Raw genomic sequence first — 19,973 nt, 5'->3', positions numbered from 1 at the left:
CGGAATGAATAAATGAGTAAATAATCTGGCAACATCTGATTGAGGAAGGGTGGATTCAACAGAACAAAAAGTGACATATCATCGATGTTGCAGCTGTAGAAGTCGCTGTGGTAATGGCGATCGTAGCACGTACCCAGACCATCATCTTCATGGCTAGTGTTGACGTCATATTTTTTTCGTACCATAATCAGCGTCTTTACTGGCAACGGAGAGCAGCCCCAGTGTACATTTCCAGCTGCGAGCATTGTCGAGCGTTATTAGCATAGCACATCGATTGTGAAGGTACAATTATACTGCCACTGGGCATTCACGAATCGATGGTTTTTGTGATCGTTTCCACTACGAAACGAGTCGACCAGTACAACTGTCTTAGACTGGAGCTTTTCTCTCAGAACGCATTGTATCAGACGTTGCCTCTCGTTCGATTTACCTGGTTCTATTTATGTCTATCGTCGCTGCTGTCATACGATCAGGACGGAAAAGAAGTTCGAATAGTACCGTCGCATACTGTTTGTTTCGAGGCTAATTCGAAACCATGATTGGCGCCTAGCATAGCCGATACGAAAAATAGAACACAAAAATAAAAATGGCCATCACGAACAAAGATGTCTCGAGGTACTGGGAGCACCTTCGCTGCACCAGAGGGTCTCGTTTACTTACTATAAGATAGAACGGCCCTAAAACTATGTCGACAGTCTGTATACTACTATTTAGTACTGCATTGCACACGGAACGTATAATAAGACATAGACACATTAGTAGACAGTAGTATGAATAATTACGTATATATATAGACAGTTAAATATAACTGTCTTGTTAGGACATCGAATTAGCGAAGCTCAATAATCGTGACTACCATTGTTGTCGCTCTTGCACTAATAAGGCCGGGCGGCATAGATGGGCCTGTTGGTGTCTGACGACCGGTGAGTTCGCTGGGTTTAACTGGACTAAAGCGATTGACCTAACTGCTTATTATGTTTGTAGCTTAACCCTTGATGAGTGAAACTGTTTGGCTGCTTACGCAACGGCGCACATATGGGTTGCCTCGCCGCGAAACACACGGATACAGCCATATATAAAGCATACATATATATATATCTCTGCTTTATATGTGGCTATATCCGAGACAAGTAATTGAAGATTGTGGGGGACAAAGGCAGCCACACGGAGCAGCGATACTTCACTGAATATGAAGGCGAAGGTGAGTCCGATTTGAATGTTGTTAACAAATGTGTACAATCCATAAACAGTACCTTGCAATCAGTCATGTACTGCACTAATATTATTCCTAATATTGGTGATAACAAGTTCTAAACATTTGAGTACGTCAACGAGTTTGCCTTTCAACGTATTTCAAGCATCTGTATTATAAAATTACGGCCAATGTTCCCTTAGGACACCCATTTAATTGGCATGTAAAATGTCTCCATCCGTCATCCAGTTTATACGCGTGCGGTGAGCGTCCACACGCGAAATAAGGTCAGTTGCCGGAAAACGACGTAAGCCGGAAAAGACGGCCCTGGTTTACACGCACACTCAGACAGAGACAGATGATGATACGAACCAGCCACAGCTGATGTGGTAAGCATAGCAATTACCATCTCTGCCATCACATGGTCAAAGCGCCACTAGCGTAGATAAACACCATCGAATCGCTCCTGAACCCGCAGACGCACGGATATGGCATTTTGTAGAATCATAGGAGAAGGGCGGCGCGCACAGACACGATCCCTTTCTCTCGGTTACGTCTTTGCTGATATTGTTCAAACTGCGTGTATCGCTCCCCAATAGATAGTAAATTCTGTTAGAACGCGATGCGAAACGTCGGGTTTGGGTTAAAGAACAAGTAGCCATTTTGAGTGATCAACAGGTTACAGTCGAATTTTTCTTTGTTTATTAACGACTCAATTGGTCATAGCGTGCTATTACGCTGTGCAAACCAGATGATGAAGATGGCAGTCGCGTTTTAACTCTAACCAGGCGCTGCGTGCAGAGTTCAAGGCTCCTAGGGACGGTAGCGATGTCTATAGAAGCAACTGCGGGAAGACGTGTCTATCACTGAAAACAAAATCTGTCTTTCGATATGGTGGCCGTTGATAGTTGTATAGACAGAAGATTGACACAACTCCGTTGCGTAGTGTTCGATGTATCCTAAAGGATGTCTCGTTTGTAAACTGACTTTCGATAAATTTTATTTGAAATGCACCAAAGAACCTTCTGTACGGACAGTCTATGTGCCAAATATAGCCTTCACGCTGAAAGTACATCCTATAGGATTAGGCGGGGTTTTTATAGCCTTTTCCAAAATACCGACTGGTCCGTAGCCTCTGTTTAATGCTTCGATAGCGTTATGTAGGAAAGCAGGCCACACGTAGTCCTAGTGGTTTTGTGGTAGGGCTCGTAATTTCACGAATTGTTTAAACTAGTTACAAAAATGATCCGCAGCGCACCTGGCGGGTGACTGCGAAGTACTTTGTGCTGCTTTTTGCCCGACGTCAAAATCAATGGCTAAATTCTTTTTATCGATGCCTTCCTTACCGGAAGGCATGGGTATCAGCTGTAATAGTAGCCAGCTAGAGTGTAATTCTAATTAAATACATAGGCTAAATTAGTTTTATCAAAACTCTTAAACACACATATATATAGACAAACGTTTGGTCGTTTTTATACATACATATGTATATATATAACGCAAGGTCCTTGATAAAAATGACTGTTTTCCTGAATTAAGCCGTCACTCACCTAAACGTCGCAGAAGTTTGACCTTGTGACGTTCTGCGGCAGAAGTTTGTCGGCGGTGTTATCTTTATGGTCTGTATAGGCCCGTGTTGTATGGCGTTTCTTCCTAACAAGGATGCGCATCATAAGCAGTAACAAATAATATCCACTAAGCCCTCGGGACCAAAGAATAGCAGCACAAAACGCTTCTCCAATATGACAAAGTGGTGCTTGTGTTACGGTTTAGTGCCGATGCCGTCTGTGGTGCACCGTTGCTGCTATGAGCATTTATATTTCAGATGCTCAATGGCGACGGGACGGTCGTCAGTGGACGGTAGAGGTCGAGCGATACGTCAGCCTGCAAACAAACGTCTGATGATGTTAGCCAAGTGACAGTCACTACGACGCGCTCCCGCGTAACACATGTTAGGTGATCCAATAAATGTAATCAGCGTTTCGCAGAGTCGCACATCAATGGCCATATACCTTGCTGGATTTACCTCGAACACACATAGATATGCGGATAAATCCAGATGGGCATCCGACGTGTTCGTTTGCGAATGTATGTGGAGGAAAAGTAAACTGGTATAGTGTGAAAGCGCTACGCGACCACGCCAATGCGTCTAAGTAAAACGGTTTTAAGTAACATATCGGTAGCAATAGATTGTTCATATCTGGTAGTTGCTATTGTTGGTTTGTGTTCGATATATTATGTAGCCAACAGTTTTTCCCCTAAAGACCAGCTTTTAGACCTTACTTCACTAACACATTCGAGGGAATAGTGAAAATGCCCAATGTGGAATCCTCACAACAAAGTCACTACGAATTCGTAGTAGAAAATAGGGTTACTGAAAGGGACAGCTGGAAGGGCCAACGGTGCCATTCGCGTCTGTTACATATGGGTAAACGTATTATTCGTAGGGTAGAAAATTGCTGCACACTCTCTCACTTTCTTGCGTGAGATATTGATACGAAGTTTGTCAACCAGTATGAATTGGGTCGGTCAGTTAGCGCATCAGATCCGTCCGTAGATATAGCCGAGTTAGAACAGGAGCGAGGTGATATCAGACCCAACAGCCGCGGTAGTGGTTGAGCCTATTGATGTGACGACGCCTCGGTACGTTAAGACTATTTGCTGTTTTGCTTGCGTCACGCACCGAGCCCGATGTGCCACCTAGTCTGTCATAAAGGCCACTTTATACTGCTACAGTAGATCCGACGGCGTTCCGATAATTCGTTAGTCGATGCGGTCACCCAAGACAAGGGCTTAACAACAACCTGCTGCGGTAGCAGTAGGAAAGCGGCCGTAATGATCGGCAGTTAAAAAATCTGACAGTTCTGAAAGAGCATCAGTTGAGACTGGCGCTATGCCAGTCTGATGCATTGCTAATGCAGTTCCGGACGTAACACTCGGGACATCCCCTAGTTTTCTCGCGAATCTATGGCGGGTCTGTAAAAATGCCACTGTTCGTACTGTGCAGCATTGGCAAGAACTTTGGTTTATGACGTTGCTACGTTATTTGCGTCTCGTGGCGGTCGAGAAGGCCTTTTAATGCGTTGTTTTCTTTGTTCAATTGAATAATTATTATTATCATCCTCATAGCTACTTGCAGTGAACGGTTACAATGACTTAAACATCGTACGTGTCACGCGAAGCTCTGATCAGAAACAAGATGTACAACGGAAAAGCAAGAACGAATTAAAAAGCTTGCTGTGTGCTTGATTTCCATGTGTTGTTATTGTTGTTGTATAGTATGTTACAGATTCTCGAGTTGAGGGCCTATGACTGATTCGATCTATGGTATTGCTAAAACTGTGCGGGAAAGCATATGTGTGATAGTATCGGCGTCACTGCTGAACGTGTGCCACTGGATACTACCATCCCCTCGCCACCGCCATTAAACCTGATGTCAGACAACTACGTCCCTTCCCTTCGAGATGATGATGACAAGGAAAGTAAAACGTGATGAGTACGATGTAGCCATAGCAAATCAATCCTTTACGACTCACTAAACAAGATCAGCATCAATATAAGCCTATGACCGGCATTCATCGCCATCAAGTGCCTTTATCAGCTCTGTCAACCGGCTTCGTCCTTTCGTAATGCACACTATCAACAAACGTCAGGTATGAGCTGTACTTGTTGTTGGCAACAGCAACCACAGTCGCGGCAAAAGCGTTGTCAGCCTACAAAGACGTATGTAGAAAGAGAAAGATCATTGAAGCAGCATCGTGATGCCAGCTGGCCAAAAGGGCAGCCTAGATATTGCCTTCCATGATAATTGTTAATTTACTAGAATTTCTAGCGCTTCCTCGTACACGTTCAACGCCGCTGAGCTACCACCGAACAGAACAACTATGATTATACTAACTGAATATTAAAATTTCGGATTCATTGTTTAAATAACACACATATCATAGCTTACATTCTATGATTAAAAAACTCGGTGTTCTATCCTTATCTTCCTATTTATAAATTGCGAATGTCCATAGCAGATGTCATTGGCGGACGTCAATGCCGACAATCGATCGTCAGAGCTTTTCGTCGCGAACGATGAGGAAATCTCAAACGAGTGGACTAACTCAGTCACGCTAACAGCGATCGGCATGACGACGGGATCGCGGGCGTCTGGCGAGTTGAGGATGGCCGCTTTGTGGGGAGCGGAGGAGGAGGGGGACGGCTGCTCTCATCTTATAATGGAAAGCGAGCAACGGCAGCATCAACGACGACGCGACACCATTGCGCTCATCAGCCATCACTGAAGCCTGGCTCCATTGCCGCGAACGACCGCCTGAAGACCATTCGACATTGACGACAACTATCAACGTCGCTTCTGTCGCTTCGTGGCTCGTCGTCTACTGCCGGGCGTGGGCGGAAGTTAGTGAATCTTCGAGGTTCCACTTTAAGTTGTAATTCTCGCGGCGTTGGTGCCACTGCAGCTGCTGTATGGCTGTGAAGCGTTGGCGCTGGAACGCAGAATTGCTCCAGGCAGCACGCGCAAGCAATGACCTGACGTTTTGATGACAGCCATTCTAGCAGAGCGCAGTCGTCGCATCAGTGAAATCGTCACCGCTTGAACCAGCTCTGGCAACAACGTAACATAAATGTGTTATCATGAAGGTTTATCGATTTATATCAATCGAATGGAAGAGCTGTTATTTAGATTATTACCTTTCTATGTCGAACTATGGGGGTTGTTTTTCCTATATTCAAATACGAGCCATTCTGCTCTAGTGTCGCTTCTTGGTGATTGGCTTACGGTCTCAGGCAGATTCAGCATGTACAGGGTCTTTTAATCTTAAGCCCCACTTACAATGTCGTTACGATAAGCAATACGTGTTGATGAATCTCGAATATTTAATCAAGGCGTATTTTAAACCTTACTTGTATGCTCGGTCACAATGCTGTGATTGATTCCTAATCGGTTTTATGGGATAAACACTTGTCAGCAAGCTGACTCTGTTAGCACAGTTTTGTTTTAAATCAAACTATTACCAGGGAATAGCAATGGCACCTCTAGTTTTTATAGTAAGCAAGATCACTATGAAGTTGTTTGGCGTAATCAGATGTCATTTCCGATTCCGTTCTATAGTGAATTTGGTACGTGCTTACATATTGCTAGTGGTTACATTGGTACTACTACGCTGATTATGATCATTTCGATAATAGCAATGAACTGTGAACATCATCAACGTTCTTCGTAGCCCTCTTACCAGTCACTACTTGTCGCTTCTACTCATTACCACCTATATGCATAGCTAAGACCCAAACAGATACTCGCCAACAGGTACTTCACATTCGCATGACTAATTACTGATGGAAGTTGGTCTTACACCAGCAATTGATGAACATAAGACAGTAGCGGCTACAAGCACACCCCCAAATAGACTCCCTGGGCACATCTTCTTTTATTTCGATAAGATCTCCCCTCCATTATCTGTATCTGCTCGCATTTCGTTACCCCTCTTCCTCCCTGTCTCCTTCTAATTAGCCTATCCATTTATTTGCTCTCTTGGAGACAGTGCTCCCTCCCTCTCTCAATTTTAATTCCCTTCTTAAGTTATCGCTCTTCCTCATCGCAGAGACGGCAGCAGCTTCGAAACGTGATAAATCACGAAAGGGTTAGGTCGTGGGTTCTAGGGAGAATTAATTACGTTGCTTCTGCTTTTGTCGCTACTGCTACTACCACTGCTGACGCTGATGCAGCCCGCGCCATCGCCGCGGTTACCGCTGCTGTTTGTGGCAAAGGATCCGCTGTGTCCGTGACCGTCATTACCGACAGCAGCTCTGGCGGGCGTCGAAGCTGCTGCAGCTGTTACTTGTTGCGGCCGCTTTTGCTGTTGGTGGCCACGGCGAAGGCGCCTATGGTCGAAGTGGTGGCGGCAGCGCGGTCGGCGGCGGCAGGAGGCTGAGATGATATGCTGCTTTTGGGATGCGATATTCGAGGTCGGATCGGAACCGTTATTGTTACCTGGTAGCAGACGAGAAAAGACAACTTCGAACGAGCAACAGCAGCAGCAATCATGGCCCTAATTGACGGGTGGCGGGCACACCGGCTTGAAAATACTCTGTGATCAATGGTCGGCTGACCAAGCACTGGTTTTCGCAGCTACAGCGTATTCTTGCAACGTATGAGCTACTCCTCAGCTTCTGGCAGTGTTCTTGCATTTGCATGGTACCCTTAAGAGAAAGTAAATGCTAAAAGTACCAAGCCATAAGCTATTGATCGGTCCTGCTAGAAATTCATATTTGAAAAGCTCATGTTAAAATCAATGGTTTTCGTATGCTCTATGGGAATGACGACAGACGGCAGGAGCCGGTTCAAACGATTGTCCATGATGCAACTGGTCGGGTCTACCGACAACAGAAGTTGGTCTAACGGGCTTACCACCATACAACTTTAACTAGTCGTAAGAATAATAACGCCAAAACACTAGTACGGTTTGAATGTTTCCCGTCAGTTTTTCAGCTTACAGTTTGGAACGTAAGCCAGTATATGTGCGTTTGATATATTTAGTTTGGGTCTGTCGACAAAATCCTTGTCCACTATGATCGGTAAGGCAAACGAGGCAACCGCTAACGATCGAATTGAACTCGATCATTGCGAGCAACGACAATGGTTATGATGATAGCGACTATAGCAGTGGTCATCGCGTGGCCACGAAGTGCTACTGGCAAACGGTGCCGTGTATAGCCACGTTGACGCATTGTTCTCTTCTAGCACAGGGCTAGCTTCCAGTAACGCGAATTTCTATCACTGCTCAGACACTGAGACAGCGAACAAGCACACTACGCCCTGATAATGATCGTGCTTCGTTGACAGCAGTAAACCAATAGGGAGAGCGAAATCGACAGCGGCCATGTTGCAGTGTGGTTATGAGGAAAGCGATTCCCATTTCCGCCGCTGCCGCCATCGCCATGATTCCAGTGCAAGTTAACAGACGACATTATATCTCTATATGCGTGTGTAGCAAGAATTCTGCACCATTTGGGGCTCGTAGCCACTGGTCCGCGTGCACCGTCGAGTGTGACTGACAGCAGCGGAGCTGGTGTTCCAGCCGTTGTGACAATAATGATGATTACATCAATAACAAAAGGACTCGCTCGTTACTACTCATGGATCAGTGTTGCGTTAAAGGTATCATTACAATTACTGCTGCAGCAACTGTTGTCACCAACGGTCAGCCACTATCCCAAGTGCGTTCACCCCAAATCCGAGACTCGACGCAATTAGCGGCGTCCGATACGAATGAAATACTATAACCGGCGACAGCGGGGCTACTACAACAACAATCTCGAGAAAACAATCCGACGGGAGCAATCGGCTGGAACTACGATAGTAGCTTTATATGTTGGCGCTGAACGGCGTGTAGTTCAGGGGACTCACGACTGCCAGGAATCGGCAAGCCGCGATCACAGCTCTGGCGCCGACGGTGATGACCGAGCTCAGGTGAGTCGAAACACTAAGGGACAGTTCAATCAATACAGTTAGGGCTGAGTGTCTGTGCGATAGACATTAGTAGTAACATCATGCGGCTGCGGCTGCTGTGGTGATGGTGTTCCTTCAGTGCTGTTTGTCGTTCGGTGGCGACGCGCTAGCTGCAACCGGTACGCGCTCGTGCATGCCTATTGATGTGCATATGCACAGGTATATATATATATATATATATATATATATAATATATATATATATAATATATATATATATATACTGTAGTAAATAAACAACTGCGGTCAACAAATCAGCTGCCGGGCAACGCAGGCTGTACATAAGACAGTGCCAAGAACTGCGATTGTACAACGTCAAGCCGACTCCGTAGGCAGCCACCACACGAATAAGCACTCAGGCAGTTGCGCTGTATTCTTGTCCCTGAAGCAGTGGCTATGGGGCAGAAAAAAAGTAGTGCTATTTATACCGAATGACCAGTACAAACTACAGCATTGGACACACTTTATTAGAGGACATTTATTTCAAACAAAATCTACGAACTAAAAGCGATACCGAGCTAAAGCTGGAAATATTTTACGAAACGAACAGAAAGATGCTTGATAACACGCAACAAAAAGAAGCAGACGCAGATAAAAAGGATGATGAAAAATCCGCGAATAAAGATTTACCCTTGCGATAACTGGAGGCAATAGGTGGAATAGCTGGAAGCGAATGTCACAGAGCTACGGGTTTGGCTACTCGATATAATGCCGTTGCTATAGTCTCTCCATGTATTTTTGATAATGACGGCATTGAGTTGCGCGGAGATTCTTTGACGGTCGTTTCGTCCGTATCCCGTGCGAGCAGCCGTTGGATAAATGACATCAGCAATGACAAAAGTAGCTGCAGGAGGAATGTGCCGTCTGGCCGCAATTCGGTGTGGTGAAAGGAAGCAGGTGATGTCTCTGTGGCTGTTGTATTATAGTTCTCTCGAAGACGGTGGTTGTTGGTGACGACGAACGCTGGAAAACGGTCAAATAGGACACACGGCTTGCTCTGCTTTTTTTCTTCGATCGCGAAACCGTTCTGCCCGAAAGTCTGCTATTGGCTGGATATTCCCACACGCACACACACACACACACACGCACACACACACACACACACACACACACACACACACACACACACACACACACACACACACACACACACGAACACACGTTAACGACTTGTCGTTGAGTTTACTGGTAGAGAAAAATTACTGAAGTTGCAAAGTGCCGGCAATGGAAATGCCAACTATGTATTATGTGGTTTCTGTTAGCTTGCAAAGGTTGCACCGTAGATGTGGATTAGAGGGGCAGAAAGCTTAAGGGTTACGAACCAAGGGGGATCATAGCTATGAAGCAGACGCCATAGATTTCTGTGGGTCAACTGGGATAGAACTTGCAGATAAAGCGTCCTCATCATGAAAGTTACTTTATATTATTAATATATAATTACTAACCCATGGCGTTAGCATACGTTCGAACGGCATCGTACGCTTTCGTGTTACGTGTCACTGGGAAATTCGTCGCGCCTATTATCATCCAACAGCTAATGAAACCACTCTCAACCAATGACTTATTGAGACAAGGAACAAGCAAGATGATAAATTCAGTTTTATCTAACAGCTTCTTCAGTTGTTGATTTTAAAACGTCTTCGCTTTGCCCATCACTCATACCACCAACGATTCGTTATGAGCGTCACGCACCATCATTTATAGGGCAATCATGTGTTGGATTACGTACGAGCAATACGGACACCAGCAGCGACAAATATAACGACGTGAAAATGTGGCAAAGCACTATTGCAGGCTGTAGACACCGCAAACACTACCGCAATGACCCCGGTCATCATCAATAACAGAGCACTGCATCAGCGATATATTGATAATAAATAGGGTTTCGATATTTTTAGCTTCGTTCGACTGGTTGCTAATGCCGTTCGCAGCCATAACTTCAAGGGCCGAAGCCGCGTCGGTTATGTGGCGAGCGCAAAGGAAGCTGGGGATAAATCAACAGGCAGAATAGACAGAAATGCAGATTCGCAGACGAGCGTCAATAGAAGGAAGGGCCGAAAATGCTCAAGGTGGTTACCTGTAAAGTTTTTTGGACGCCATGAAGGCTTTTGCCACTACCATCTCGTTGCTATGGCGACTACGTGCATTTCGAAGCTTACCGTTCCACCTGTTTCGAATATTTATTAGAAAAAGAAGCGGTGTTTACGACATAATGCAGGATAGAAAGCGCGACAAGCCACCTATTAAGAACGAGATAAATAGAACGCTTCTTCTGAGCAACATTCCGCCGCGATGCCACGAACTGGATGATTGAATCGGCGGTATATAGCGTTTGTATTCGGTAGGCAAACGGAGTGGGACCCGTGCAAAGTCTAAACGCAAACCACCAATAATGGTTTCATCGGCTACGAGGAAAGCCAGCAAAACTGTAGTCGTGATCCCGCTACAAATGAAATCATTCCGACAGCAGATGATTACAGGTACGACTAACTACCAGCTCGTGGTAATCAATGTCGTCCATTCATGCGATTACCTTGACAAGCGACATTAAAATTCTCCAAACAAGCACTGTTATCTAGTAACATTTTGTATAGATATAGAGGAGTATTGTGCAAAACGTGCAAGCTCCATAGAAAATCAATTTTTCGCTCACGATCTAAGTGTATTAAATTTACCAGGTTAGATTCAGCGCAGCCGTTTTGTCGCCGCGCTCGTGTTAGTTCATTAATGTACGTATTTTTATAAGCGATATCACACATAGTTGCCTTGTCCCCGTTACCGTGTATCTATATACTCAATATAGCGGTTCGGGTCGCCATCGTCGCAGCAACGCCTCAGTTTAGTAAAAGATAGCCACCTTTGTCAGGTAAATTACAAAGACCACTACATTAGCATACTTTGCGCAAACATATTCTTCTAAACAGTTCTAGGGAGGTCAGAAGCGGTGCACTTCGGGACGGTTAAGACGCGGGGTTGACTAAGAGCATGAAGAGGCGTGACGTATATCACGCCGTTTTCTGCATCTAATACATATATACGTTTGGTAGTCGAAAATTTCCGTCAGCAACAGAGATAGATAGATAGCTAACTAACTGACTTTTGTTTCGTTTACGTTTCTACGTACGTTGCCTGATCTCTGTCCTGATGCTTCGCTTCTGTCAGGCCTTCTGTTGCTCCTACCTGCCTGATGGCTTTGAGACACCACGGCCGCCGATGCCAACAGGTATAGACTATCCGTGTGCAGCTGTTACGCATATTGTCGTTCGTGCCTTGCCGTTAAAATCACGCTAGCAGGATCGTTATAATCATCATAGCCATTAACATCGTCATCAACAAAACCTATGGCATCATTTCGCCAAACAGACGATAATCCGCTCAGCGAAGGCGCACGCTGTCCGAAAATGCCGCTACTAATTGGCAACGCCAGTAAGTACATATCGGGTGGCAGGATAATTAGACGAAAAAAGATAAATCGAGAAGAAGCAAAACAAATAGTCATAAATTATTGTTAGTATTATTTCTAAAAACGACGAACGAGAAGCCTGTTAGCACCGATAGAGTAACAAGTGGTAGCAATAACAACAGCAGCAGCAGTAGTAATATCGTATGATTGTATTAGCGATAAAAGCTAACGTTGAGTAGTCCGCTTTGCTACGCGTTTGTTCGCTTCCTGAGTTGTTGTTTATGATATGCAAATGCGTGGGCAAGGCAGAGCTGAAACACGGGCTCGCGACAGGAAAAGCTGCCGCCACTGCCGCCGCTGTCGTGGCTAGCTTAGGACAGACCATGAGGAGCTTAAGAAAGCGCTTCGCGACTGTTCGGAACCGCGAAGTGGCCGCGATAGGGTCCCCTCGCGCGGCCGCCGATATCATCATCACTAAATAGCTCCCTCCTTAAAAACACGAAGAAAAGAGAAAAAGGCCACGACGACGCAGGTTGCCACGGCGAACGGGGGACGGGTCTCGGTGTTTAATGCTGCTGCTGCTGCCGCTGATGGCAGCGGTGGCTCAGCAAAGAGCTTCTCCGTTTTCTTCGTCTTTTTATTGTACAGCTCTTTCTTCTATCTTTACTATTTTCGGGGTCATCCGGACCGGCCCCAGCGCCGCCGCAGCCTGCTGTTGTGGCCGTTGCTGTCGTGTCGCCCGGTCAAAAACAGTCGTCGTCGCAGCCGTCTTGTTGCTCACTTGCCCGCAGTTCGAAACGGCATCGGTAGCACTCGCTCGACATTTCCATTCCTTTTGTTGTCATTGTTGCTGTTTCGTGATGATGATGGCGACGACGCCACCAGCAGCAACAGCAACAAACGGGAAGATATCGACTGACGACACGCGGTAAAGTGAAGTCGAGAAGTGTCGGTGGCCTCTGCGTTTCGAATCGTCTTCAATTGGCCGCCAAACGCACACACCAGCGGTCAGTTCTATTGAATTGACGATATCGCGCCGCGACAGCTGATAGCGAGAGCCGAAACAGTTTGGACACTATCCAAATAGTACTAGTTCTAAATTCCAGCCATCTAATATATATAAGGAACATTTCGCAATTTGGTGTTGTGGTAAATTCTTTTACATTCAATATTCGTTGATCACTTTCTTACATCCGCGGCAATTGTATAGCGATTTGATCTGAATCAGAGTCATTGCGCGTTTTGATTTGCAACCTATCAAGTGTAAAAAGGCGAAAACAACAGAAATTGATGTTACTTGAGCAAGTACATTGAACAAATTGACAAAATCTATCGAGCGACTGCTAACTGATCTGCAGCTTCCTTGCCTCACAGTTTACTAGTAACAGCGGCGCTTAGCTAATCCGGCATCCGACACAGCATTGCCCAAAATACAAATATGGAACGGTGATTTATTTCATTGGCATTATACTGATTCACTGAACGTGCCCTCTGACCAACGAAAGGGCTGTTTTCTACATGGAGGTGATTTTGTAGAATCGGCATGATGTTCATCGTTCGCTCATATGTTGAAATAACGAATCATACTTCTTATGATTCCCGAATGTTTCGCACGTTTCCACCAAATGTGTTTCTACTTTTTTCTCATATATGCTAAATTGTCTCTCTAACCAGTTATTACATTAGACGACATATATTTTGCTTTCATTCGGCCCGGATCGGAAAAAGCGAGCTTTTTTTTTTCCCCGCAGAGCGATCGTCTACCTACGATCGAGAACATCACTCTGCGCGGACATGGGCATAAAGCTTTGTTTTTACGGCAAAAAATTATGTCTAACACTTTGGGCATTTAGTGCACGTTATCTGTACGTTACACGGCAAGTCATAATGTGGCGTAGCTCTATCTGAACGCTTGTACCGGCTCCTTTTAGCTGCTGACCTGCTGTTGATCGCTGGCTTAGTCGAATGTGGACGAAAAGCGCAACGACAACAGCCCCTGTTAACTTAGCATCCGTGCTTTGTCCGCCCGGCCACCGGCAAACAACCCCGCTTTCCCCCTGAACGATTGCTGGCAACGAGTTGCCCAATAGGTCTATCATTGCCACCGTTCTGTGGCGTCGCTTTTTGTTAACGCTACAGTCAGTGATGGGGGTATGTGTGCGTTGTAATAAGCGCCCATCGCCAGGAGCCAATGATTGGCTGACGCCAGCACCACGAATAGTACATAATAAGTCAGAACTAAATGTGTCGATGAGACTTCGGCTAGCGATAGGTAACCGCGGTTAAACCGAATGTAGGTACGTAACCAAGCGGGGCAAGCGGACAGACGAAGAACTTAAATAACTTCTTAGTGTTGACAGCGAAACAACGAGAAAGTAGTAGAAGATGTTATGAAATATGTGTGGAGGTTTTGACGTTAAGTGAATTATTATCAGCTGAATAGTAAATACAGTTTATGAACTACGACGTAGCCCCTTGGGTGAAATGGCCATAGGAAAAGTGGGTTTAGGCCGACTATTTTAGAGATATCATAGAGCTGATTGGATCACTCATTAAGTGGATTGTAATTTGGCCAGTTTGACACAAGACGATTGTCATCAGCGAACTGGTTATGATTATAGCTCTTAATTGCTACCTCAAATATCTACAAGGTAACAATAACTTCTTTGATGGCATATCTACTGCCGTTTTGTTCTCGACAATTTATCAAGGATATTTTATGCTCATAATAATATATATATATATATATTTTTCTAATCCTCTTACGTAGATCAGTGATTGATTTCACGCCAATGATGGGCTATATGCAAGGATCGTTGCCATTGTTATCGTAATTTGTCAGTTAGCTGTCAATCGAAAGACAATGACAACTGTAAGCCGAGACACACGGCCCTATTTACGGAAATGGGCACAACGGCCATGAATGGCATTACGTGCGCGGAAGTCAAAAGTACTGCGCCAACGCGTTGAGCCTGCTGGTACAGAAAAGCTTTTCAAAGACAGAATCAAGATAGGAAGTTCGAGAATAACGTGGTGCGATACGGCGAAATGTACGGAAAAAACGCGTGGAACGAAGATAGATACGTTAAAAATTATTTTTGCCCTCATCACTGCGTAGGACCATCTGGCGTCGTTTCAAAGCATCCTAGTACACCTAATAATGAAATAGCCTGCTAAATGAGATCTGTACAGGTCGTGCACACGCGTTCCTAGTGGATAGTCTAGTGGGTAAGGTATTTCGCCCCTAGTATAAGGAAAATAATAGTGGTTTAGGTTCAAGTCAAGGGATATACTTCGTTTCGCGCTAGGAACCAGCTGTCTAATGGAACACATAACGGGGGTGCCGGACGTAAAGCTCGAAATAGCTAGTTTAGGTTGCGTGGATGCATTAATCAAAGGTACTTGAAATGAATAATTGATATCCGCTTTATTAAAAAGGACGTTTGTGCACTCCTGTCCTACGTATATTGTTTGAAGGGCACATGAATGCAAAGGTAGCATATATGTGGACAGAGCTTAAGTCGCACAGCTGAGATATAATGGCACCACGTTACGTCCTTCGGAATTGATATCAAGCTTAAATACAATGAAGCGTATTGCATTAAATGACAAACAATACTATAAACATAACGCTCACACTAGTATTTATCGTTTGAATGAGCTCAAGCAATATTAATTGATCATAGGTTCTTCTAATTTACCTTATTTAATCGTAGGACTTTCTAACTCTCGTCTAGCTCTATTGTGTGAGCAGACTATTGCAGTCACCGATTAGGAATGACATCATACTTGATTTGTTTTAAAACGGGTTGGCGCGACTTGAATCAGACTATAATAGTGATAACTGTGGACGAACTAGTTCATCGGCTTACTTGAATTAATTAGTAATAATAATTAAGTAAATAGTGTTTGTGGAGGAGATAATTAGTTTGAGCTTTCTATGTGTGATAACGAAAAAAAAGAATAGCGTCATTATTAGGGCATTCAAGCTTAGGGGTGTCTACGGTTTCCGGTACATACCTGTATTTCTAAGTACTAAACAGAATTCGCTCACTATAGTATCTACACGGTGCTACTATCAGTCACGACAAAGCAGAGTAGCGCAACTCCGGATCGAGAGAGAGACAAAAGTAACCGTCCGGAGAAAACGAAATGTCAAAGGATCGTTTCGTACACATGTCGATACCACGGCCACTTTTCGAACGTTATTGTGAGTGTTGCATCGACCGCCAGCGACGTTCCCGAATGGTCATAAGATTCATTCATGCGGCTATCTACAAATAGTGTAGTATTCTATCTTTACTGTGGTGTTTTATGCTATGAGCACCGATGCCGCGCCAGAGTAGGAGGTGGCGACAAGAAATTTACTTCTCTCAGACATGTCTGAAGCGTCGTTCTGCAAGAATCTGTAGGCGTTCTCGGTGTATCTTGGTCCACTTTTTATCCTTTTCTCTAAAAGGGCTTTTGAACATATCTTTTTCTCATCGTTAACTTACATTCGTTGCAATGTCCATTCTTGAATATGGAATATAACATCGTTCATGCTATTTCTTCCCACATTTGTGCCTCCTTGGCCGGATTCACTGGCCGACATGCGGCCCATGGAACGATTGTCGAGGCAACTCTTACGATGCTAGCAACTGACGCATCTGAGCTTTCCATTTAAAAGGTGCTGGGTTGGATAAAATCAAAAAAAAAAAACAATCGTCAAGGAAAGTGACCTCTACATTGGTATTAACAAATATCATAGGAAAGAAAGAATTGCCAATGCGCTTCAAAAGGTAAGAAGCATCGAGAGACAGACTCCCAGGAATCGATCAAAACACTCTATTTTGTCTTAAAGAAAATATAAGGTTGTCCCGTTGGAAAGCCCTTTTTTGCTTTTTTGACTTTCATTGAAACACTTTTATCATCGCTATTTGCAAGACGTTGAAATGATGCAGAATAGACAAACGACTCTCCGTCTATTGTACGTTGATGGCAGTTATGTGTGCACGAGGTTGCATCAAATTTCGAAGGCGACAGCTTTATGTATTCCTCACTTCAAGCGAAGCTTCAGGTCTGTTTCAGCTGACAAAGTAGCATTATCTAGAAGGAAGACAAAGATACGGTTAGTCTATGTTTGTGATACCGGCGACAGTGATGGCGGATCATTTTTTTGCAGCGATACGGATAATTAGGAAAGCGCTACATTTAACAGAGGTGGTTTTTGTCCTTTTAACGATGGACATTTGCCCGACTTGTTTTTGAAAGAGGATCATAACACATGTATATGTCAACGTACGTCAATACGTCAGTGCTAGATCCCTGGCACTTTTTTTTTATTGCATTGTCATTTTTTTTTCAGTAAGTAAATGTTGGTTGTGTCCTAGGGTCACGTTTGGTTGGTACATCGTTACCATAGTTGAACTAATAGTGTTCAAAGTCAAATGTCGGTTATGCTGATTTCTAGATCGCTCTGAAGTTAGTGTAGTACCCTGCTCTGTGCTGGTAAGATATTGTACGCAGCCTAGACAACTCCAATATGTTATGTGTGTGCTTTAAAGCTATCTTCATTTTATATTTCTCTTATTCACCCTTCAGCTATATCATTTAATCAAATTACCAGTATCGTTTCTACACGGAAACGTTTTAAATAGCAGAAGTGGCAAAATTACCAACATCTCAATGTCAGTCTTTTCACAAGTAACAGTCTTCATTCTTTTACCTAAACGTTTCGATTTTACGTCGAGTCCGACCACAACGAACTACTTTGCCGTTGCAAAAAAAAACTGTTCCACAGCAATTAAAATAGAAATTACAGTTACAGGCTCGTCGTGCGGTGGTTATGGTCGCCAACTGCTTTTTTTCAATTACAACTGTTATTGACGATAGCCAACGAGCTCTTTATTGGCTCCGTTATTCAGGGTGATTGATATAGAAATTTGTGGTAAATCGGTGTCGCCAACGATGATAAGCGCTACCGATGCTACTACAACCCTCACCACGATCAGCCTTACGAAAGTGCACTTATCACAGAATGGCCGCTGGCACCACATGATGCGGGGGTGACAGGAGTAGCTACCGCAGCTAAACTAGTATAATCTTGTTAATTTAGGCCGCATCATTTAGCTCCCAATGACCGCTACTCTGACCCCTAACTTCCAATTGCATCGCCTGCTCTCGCTTTCCTTCTCTTTCACATCAGCTCGCAACCCACTCCGCCGTAGGGCTCTGCTGCCTTTTCCCCTTCGTTTCAATTTGCCGCCAAGTTTACAATCTAATTTAATATGCAGCAAGTGAGTGTGAGAACCAAGAGGCCAATGCTATCATTATTGGCAGTTCTACGGAGAGAGAGAGAGATGGGGGTATGGGGGTAAAGATGATGGTAGCTTTCGCGAAAGTGCCCCGCGAGTGGAGGTAACCTCGAATAATTGAGAGTCAATGGTGCATCTGCAGCTGAGTTGAGCGACTCCCTGTTGAGCAAGTTTCGGCTGCCCTAGCTGTATACTATTATGTGAGCGTTGAGCCACGCCATCTATGGTGTTTGTGTTATGTGACTATTTTGCAATGGCTCACTGTTAGCTCTGCTGGACTACCTGCTGTAGTCGGGCGGTCGCACGCCTCGACATTATAACGGGCTGATGTTGTTTCAGGCCCGGACATGGAAGATCTCTAGCTAAGGCGCCCGTCGCCGATGCAGTTCTTTTATGCCTGCTGATGGCGGGTAGCAACAGAGGCTTCAGCGATAACCTTGTGGGACTACAACGTAACCCTAGCTAGGACGCCACTTTCGGTTAATCCTCCTGGAGGCTTGGTATGGCTAAACGGACAACTTCCAGCTATTCCACTAGCTCTAGTCCTTACCGATTCATAGCTGAGCTCGCAGTGTTTTTGATGTTGTGGGTTGGTTACGGAGGTGGCTACAGCGACTATAGCCGAGGCACAGATCAAAAATGGGTAGAAATTCGTCTTCGGTAGAGCTAGGGGAGCTGTTAGATACTTATTTTTTTTTACTGTACATATACTTACTGGACCGTTGCTGAAAGCGAATCCAGATAGAATGATATATCCTTAACACGAAGTAATTGTAACAGTACAGTAGAACATTATCAGAGATTGGAATATGTATAAGCTGTAAAATCAAGCCTGGCGAGCTGATGATTATTGATATAATCCTTTATACTTCCAAATAATCTAGTATTTTTTGAAAACTGTTCAATGACCGATTTTGTAGATTGCCTATGTAATCGAATATTACCGTAGTTACAAAGCTAATTTCCCGTTGATTCATATACAATTCCGTTCCATAGTTTATCAATAAAAACATGACGTATTTGACTGAATCATTACATTTTGTGTGTGTTATAGGTCTAACGAAAATACGTAAATAAAAGTACACAAACCTGGATTGCCTTGTCTAACATAATTAAAGCCGAACAATTGTTTGACTTTTCCTTGACGTTCCGCGGGCCCAATAGGACGACTGTTTCGTTTTCCTTCGTGTGAATCGCCATAAGTGTTGTGACGAGTCGTCAAAAGGCAGTACCAGCAGTCGCGATTGGCGCGTTACTTTTAGCACCCGTGGACCCGTTCGCTGTCGATCGTCAATTGCGCTGGCAAAAGAAACTCTTTCCCCATCCGGCCACCGCTGCCAGTTAGCTATCCGCTCGACGCTGAAGGAAACCGGAACAAGATAATCTTTGGTAGTGGCTAGAGTTGCAGTATCCAGCAAACTGCTCTGTCTCTGATCTAGTCTAGCCGCTTGCCACGTGCCGCCTGTAGACGATATGACGGCGGCAACAGGAGCGACGACGTCAGCCGTGAGCGATGCTCACGGCGATGTTCGGGTGTGTAACAAATGATTACCATTAGTCTTCACCG

General features: G+C 44.5%; 1 protein-coding gene and 1 long non-coding RNA gene across 8 annotated transcripts in view; both read left to right on the top strand.

Annotated features, from left to right (window-relative positions):
* The first annotated feature begins 884 nt into the window (after positions 1-884).
* On the top strand, positions 885-6,187 carry LOC111260956 (uncharacterized). Of its 3 annotated transcripts, XR_002680662.2 has the most exons (3): positions 885-1,201; positions 4,472-4,845; positions 5,215-6,187. It is a non-coding gene; the product is annotated as an uncharacterized LOC111260956 (long non-coding RNA). The 3 variants fall into 3 exon arrangements; XR_015311276.1 differs by lacking the exon at positions 885-1,201 and having other exon boundaries at positions 4,100-4,845; positions 5,212-6,187; XR_015311277.1 differs by lacking the exon at positions 885-1,201 and having other exon boundaries at positions 4,103-4,845.
* Positions 6,188-6,481: 294 nt separating this feature from the next.
* LOC111260955 (uncharacterized) overlaps positions 6,482-19,973 on the top strand; it is a 40,096-nt gene continuing 26,604 nt past the window's right edge. For 4 of the 5 annotated variants that reach the window (XR_015311275.1, XR_015311274.1, XR_002680661.2 and 1 more), the window contains exons 1-2: positions 6,482-8,669; positions 11,870-12,133. Coding sequence is in view for 1 of the 5 variants with exons in the window: in XM_086968519.1 (XP_086824645.1) it covers positions 12,049-12,133 (85 nt within the window). In the remaining 4 variants the exon portion in view is untranslated. Of the gene's footprint in view, positions 8,670-10,978; positions 11,188-11,869; positions 12,134-19,973 lie in introns of those variants that run through there. The other variant, XR_015311273.1, reaches the window with a different exon arrangement.

The sequence above is a fragment of the Varroa jacobsoni genome, unplaced genomic scaffold (assembly GCF_002532875.2).
Source record: "Varroa jacobsoni isolate VJ856 unplaced genomic scaffold, vjacob_1.0 scaffold_496, whole genome shotgun sequence".
Lineage (NCBI taxonomy): Eukaryota > Metazoa > Arthropoda > Arachnida > Mesostigmata > Varroidae > Varroa > Varroa jacobsoni.
This window is presented reverse-complemented; position numbering and strand designations above follow the sequence as displayed.